Raw genomic sequence first — 6452 nt, 5'->3', positions numbered from 1 at the left:
AAAGATCTTTTTCATTAAATGCAGATTGTCTATAATATAATACCTGTGTAAGGCATATATTTGTGTTTTGTCATGCATAATATCCACACTGCACTCAGTTTTGTTTAGAATGTTGCATAATTTGTGTTCAGATGGATGTTTGTCTGATGAAGATCTTGTAGGTTGAAACATTAAAAAACTCCCTTTGGGGACAACATTTTCCTCTGTCCTGCACCCGAACAAGCACGAAAATGTTTCTTATTTTTGTGGCAAAGCTCAACCCAAAGCTCAGCCCTGGTAAAGAGTGTTTCTCAGTTCATTTTATTCAATTTGTTCGTCGTCTTATCCTTAGCTGACCAAAATTTTGAGACTTTTTGTATTTATTATGTGTTTTATAGTCAAATAGTTTCAATAAAAGCATTTATTGTAGAACTGAATAAAGAATATTTATTATTACAACATTAGTTCGTGTTGCTGAAATCTCTGCATGGAGTTAAGACCTCTGATTCCCTTTAGGAAACATAAATAATGTGAAAGTCACAACCACAAGCAAAGTCTTTAAATATATAGATTACAGATATTACATTGTGTCAGTCTTGAACGCACCTGCGTCTGCCTTAGAAAATTGTATAAAATTCTCTGAATGACTTCCTGTTCAAGTGCAATCCTCTGTCAAGTGTTATGGGTCATGTTAAAATTCATATATGGAAAGCCAAAAGATGTCAGCGCGTGTGCTTCCATATGTCCTGACAACATGAGTGCCCCTTTCTGCATACGTGAAGTACACTAGAATAGCATCACTTGCGCTCGCTGTCATGACTTATTGAACTATGAAAGCAAAGACTTGTTCTCCTGCAGGAAGGCGGCAGAGGAAGGGCAGGGAGATGGTGAGGAGATCAAACAGCAGCGAGCTGCAGCGCAACCTTAAAACATGAGGAGGAAGTGATGCGAAACGACACCCTCTTGTCCACATTGATCCGCGCTGTTTAATGCTTTCCCACATCTCCGAGTGCCTCGAGAGGTTGTTGGATTTCAATTTTGATGTCATCATAATGTTTTCTGGCCGTGACTCTAATCTCTCATTAGATTTCAAGGTAACACCTCACAACAGGGAGAAAACTGCAAGTCATCTGCCACAATATAAACATGGCAAAACACAAATGAAAGGACCAGCATGGCTCATCTTTACTAAGAACTGCATTAAAGCTCTTACTCAAAGACAAATATTTGAAAGCCTTTATTACACAGCGCCTCTGAATGAGAACAAATACTAGAGCAACAAACTTTGTTTTCATTTTATGCTGGCAGATCTTCAGCATTTTTTATGTAGCTCTGCAAGCCAGATTCTACAATTCAGATCACTCTATGCGGCCATAAGATGGGGAAACCATGTGACACACGAACAGGACATACTGAAGAAACAGACTGAATGTGGCAGAAAACAGGCCCACCCATGCACAGTTAAACAAGATTAAGTTTGTTCAGCAGAATTGAATTTATTATGAGTGATCATCAGCTTTGCTGCATTAATATCAGCTGCAGATGAAGCTTTTCTTAAAGCCCCAGAAGGAAAGCAGACTTCTCACTCTTCCTTTCAACTGCATGGGTGTGCCTTTCTAAACAAAGATAACCACAGCATCGAGCGGCCCAAGACTATGATCAAAATATAAACCTATGGTTATTTTCAGCATACATAGACATATAACTGAACCGGCAACCTTGCTTTCAGGTATTCACATAATCCCAAAAAAAATTATCCAGGGTCATTTATCCAAAAGGTATTTATGAATTCAAAATCATGTCTGTTGCTCCTGATTTCTGCTGCTTATTCACATTAATGGGTCAGGCATCATGGGAGTAAGTGCTATGCACTGCATTAACATACTTTACCAGCCAAATAGGAATCCACACAGAATAATCCATCACTTAACTGATATGTGAAAGGTTAAAGTGAAGCAGTGTCAAAAAAATTAGAAGTTTCCCACCACCACCCTCAATGTGCAAAATGCCTATCTTCACAAATGATTTCTCTTTGTATTAAATACTAAATCAGGTCTTTTGTAAATAAAAACAAGCTTCTTTTTTTTTTTTTTACTTTTTTCTAAATTGGCATTTCTCCTCATCATGGCTTCATTGAATTAGAATTTTTTTTAATGTATTTAGATAATGGAAATATTTTTTACAACTATGCCTTTTATGTAGAACAATTTCTCACCACTTTTTCTTTTTTTGTTCAATAAAACTGGCATTTTTTTTCATCTCCATCCCGATTCAAATGAAAAAAGTCCCATTTTCACATCCTCATAATGCCTGTGAGTCACAGAGAGCTTATTATTTGAAGGATTCTTGTTTCAGAAGTTCATATAAGAAAATAGACACATAAACAAAAGTTGTCAGTAACCGGAGGTGCTGCAGCTCACAGCCTGCAACATCTGAAGCGCGTGAGTTTGTGAAAAGCTTTTTTGAAGTCCTCGTTTGACATGGTGTATATGATCGGGTTGATGAGGGAATTGAGATATCCCAGCCAGGTGAAAAAGTCAAATAACTCGGGGTTAAAACATGTGTCACATGTTGCCACCAGCAACGTGTAGATGAAAAACGGAAGCCAGCAAATAATATAAGCGCCGAGGATTATCCCCAGAGTCTTCGTCGCTTTTCGTTCTCTTGCTGCTGAAATTCTCTTTTTCTCCAAAACCGCATCGGACAACGTCACTTTCACCTGGTTCTCGCTCGTTGAAGACCCGGTGTCGCTGGACGGAGCGTCGTGTCTCCCGCACTGCAGAGAGCTAGTGGACGCCGCGGACCCAGGGGAGTTGGAGACCAGGTGAGCCGATGTTAGTCTCTTCCCAACCTTCTTCGGGGACTGCTTCAGGATCCTTTTCCGAGCCTCCACGTATATCCGTCCGTAGAGGACAATGAGGAGCAAGGTTGGGATGTAGAAAGCCCCAAAAGTGGAGTAAATGGTGTAGAAAATGTGATCTGTGTTGACGCTACAGCTTGTTAATTCATCCGCTTTCACCTGTCTCCAGAAGAGAGGCGGGAGGGAGATGGAGATGGCGATGACCCAGGCTGTGGCCACCATCCCTGCCGCTCTTCCCGTTGTGCGCTTTTTAGAGTACTCCACTGCGTCAGTGATGGCCCAGTACCTATCCAAAGCGATTACGCACAGATGGAGGATGGACGCAGTGCAACACGTTATGTCCGAGGAGAGCCAGATGTCGCAAACTATTTGTCCGAGCGTCCAAGTGTGGATCACGGTGTACAGGACGCAGATGGGCATCACTAGGATAGACACCAGCAGGTCAGTGACGGCCAGAGAGGCGATCAGAAAGTTTGCGGGAGTTTGCAGCTTCTTCGACTGGGAAATCGTTGCGATGACAAAGGCATTGGATAAAGTGGTGGCGAGTGTGATAATCGAGAGAATCACAGCCAAGCTGATCTGATAGGCGAGACTCTCTGCGCTCTCATCCACAATGGATGAATTTGTAGTAAAACTGTCGTTTGTGGTGTTGACCGGCTGAGTTGGCTCGACTTGACCCGAGAGCTCCATAACTTTTAGTCACTTTTATCATATTTTATTTGCACCCTCTGATGTCTGGCATTGAATGAGCTTTTTCTCGTCGTTAGCGTTGCCTCATCCGTGCCATGCGTTCAGAGTAGTGGCACAGTGGAAACAGAAAAACTCACTCTTTTCTTCTTCATTTTTTCATCTTACATCAGATTTTAATGCGCAGATGTCGAAATATGGAGGCAAGTATCCATTCATCGCAGAAATGAAAACTTCTCCGGGTTTTAGCCATGAAAAGAAAACTTCCTAACTGTGGAAGCACGCAACAAATAAAAAGTATTGTGCATAAATGTTGAGCAGTGCGCCCTGATAACCCAACATCTGGGAGGATGTCACAAATAATCCACATGTAGGGCAGAGGTTCTCGAGAGCTATGCCTTTGCAGGCCCCTTGTGGTTGAATGCTGAGCCAACCCCGAGTCTCGATTTTATACAGACTCTGACATCAAACAAGCGCCACCGATCACAGCTCTCTCTCTCTCTCTCTCTCTGAAGAGTAGACTGCCTTCTGGGTCATAGTGCCCAGTGTTTCCCATTTGCCACATACCCTTCCAGATATATATATATATATATATATATATATATATATATATATATATATATATATATATATATATATATATATATATGATGCCCCCAAGGGTGGTGGAGAATGACCGAGCTAAGATCCTGTGGGACTTCCAGATACAGACGGACAAAATGGTGGTGGCTAACCAACCGGACATAGTGGTGGTAGACAAACAGAAGAAGACGGCCGTAGTGATCGATGTAGCGGTTCCGAATGACAGCAATATCAGGAAGAAGGAACACGAGAAGCTGGAGAAATACCAAGGGCTCAGAGAAGAGCTCGAGAGGATGTGGAGGGTGAAGGTAACGGTGGTCCCCGTGGTAATCGGAGCACTAGGTGCGGTGACTCCCAAGCTAGGCGAGTGGCTCCAGCAGATCCCGGGAACAACATCGGAGATCTCTGTCCAGAAGAGCGCAGTCCTGGGAACAGCTAAGATACTGCGCAGGACCCTCAAGCTCCCAGGCCTCTGGTAGAGGACCCGAGCTTGAAGGATAAACCGCCCGCAGGGGCGTGCTGGGTGTTTATATATATATATATATATATATATATATATATATATATATATATATATATATATATATATATATATATATAAAGAAACATCTTGGATTACAAAAGACAAAATGTGCTGTTGTCACCACACCAACTTTTAACATCCAACTTTGTAAAGCATACAACTATAGGTAATTAATGAACCATTAGAAGTATGAATAAATCTTAAGTCATTAGTATTGAATGTTAATAATTCAATGCGCCAAGTCAGTTAGTGTGCAAAATGCTCTCATTTAACCAACCATATTGGAGTTTTATGCACTGGTTACATTTGAAGTTGTCCATCTTTGTTTAGGGACACAACTTCTAAAACAACTTTGATCAAACATGATATTGATGTAGATGATCCAAAATCCAATTCAACAAAGATTTAAAGTAAGTCCGATTCTTACCCATGGCCTCGCCTTGGAGACCATATTGACCAAGCTGGTGCACCGCAGTATAAGAGGAAGTCTGATCTATTAAAGGAGCACTGCCAAGTCCCATTAAGTCCTTATAGACTGTAAGCATACCATCATTGGATTTGGTGCCAAATGCACTGGCTACATTTCAGTGACTTTTAAATATGGTTATTAATGAGCTGCAACGTTGTGCTGATTTTTTGGATGACGTGCTGGTATATAGTAGTGCCTAGAAAGATCATCTTTACCACATTTGTGTTTTGTGTTTTTACGAATAGCTAAATCTTGCAAAATAACATAACATGTCATCTCTTGGTAAGGTTGTGAGCCAAAGTCATGCGAGACCTGTTGATGCCAAGGTGTTAGCCATCAAGTAGTTCCCTGTTTCTACCACTATAAAGGAGCTTGTAGTTTGTTATTAGCATTATTTTTCCAACAAGGTTTTGACCATGGCATCATCTTTTGACTGATTTGCTAAAAGCCAGCAAAAAGAGCAAAATTGACTTTGTCTACTTTACAGCCAGCTTCTGTTAGCATCAAATCACTGTTGTGCTGTGCTTCTGTTTTGTTTGCACCCCACTTGGATGGACCATTTAAACTGCATGTGGATGAGGCACTCATCCAAGCTGACAAACAAGACCTTGAATGTCCGGTTACAGCTTTCCCCCCCAAGAAGTTCCATTTTTACCAGCTGAATTATTCAACCACAGAACATTTTTTTAATTATTATTTTATTCAGCCTCTGAGCATCCTGATTTTGCTTCTCAATCAAATAGCTTCAAAAACCATGTTTTTAAAGTGCTGTATAAATAAAGGTATCTGCACACTGTTTTCTAGTATTTACGAGGACTTGTGACATCAAGTATTTACGCTGATTTTTCACATTGTGGCGATGCTAATTTTCAATTCATGGATGCAAGATGAAGGGTGAAGAGTTCACACACATTAAGCACTTCCTCTTTTGACACTTCTGATGTGTGAAAGTAGCTGTCATTGATATTGGCACAGAGTCACTGCTGCATGTGAGGCTGTGAACTTCATGCTCTCATTTAGAGCATCATATCAGAGCTTTTCAGTCAGGTCTGGAAATACATAAACTGTACTTTAACACACACACACACACACACACACACACACACACACACACACACACACACACACACACACACACACACACACACACAAGAGCACTGTTAAGTTTCCAAACTGAGAAACTACAATAACTCAAAGCAATGACTCTGCTGTTATATATTCCTTTCTCATCTCAAACTGATGTCACATTCACCCTTCTACACTATTATACATTTTCCTCATCAGAAACTTTTAATTGAAATTGACTTAAGTTCTGCTGGCTGGGTTTCCGATTCACATTAGACCACCTTCGT

The 6452-nt window shown here is 40.9% G+C and overlaps 1 protein-coding gene across 1 annotated transcript; it reads right to left on the bottom strand.

The window, feature by feature from the left end:
• Positions 1-1220: 1220 nt before the first annotated feature.
• Positions 1221-3930, bottom strand: htr1b (5-hydroxytryptamine (serotonin) receptor 1B). The gene has a single exon (XM_004540483.3). It carries the CDS (start codon positions 3527-3529, stop codon positions 2396-2398), a length of 1134 nt encoding a protein of 377 aa, XP_004540540.1. The 5' UTR covers positions 3530-3930; the 3' UTR covers positions 1221-2395.
• Between the last annotated feature and the right edge of the window lie 2522 nt (positions 3931-6452).

Source organism: Maylandia zebra, linkage group LG19 (assembly GCF_041146795.1).
Source record: "Maylandia zebra isolate NMK-2024a linkage group LG19, Mzebra_GT3a, whole genome shotgun sequence".
NCBI lineage: Eukaryota > Metazoa > Chordata > Actinopteri > Cichliformes > Cichlidae > Maylandia > Maylandia zebra.
This window is presented reverse-complemented; position numbering and strand designations above follow the sequence as displayed.

Excerpts from the sequence above, each read along its gene's own strand:
- htr1b (XM_004540483.3), bottom strand. The coding sequence starts at position 3,529 with ATGGAGCTCTCGGGTCAAGTCGAGCCAACTCAGCCGGTCAACACCACA.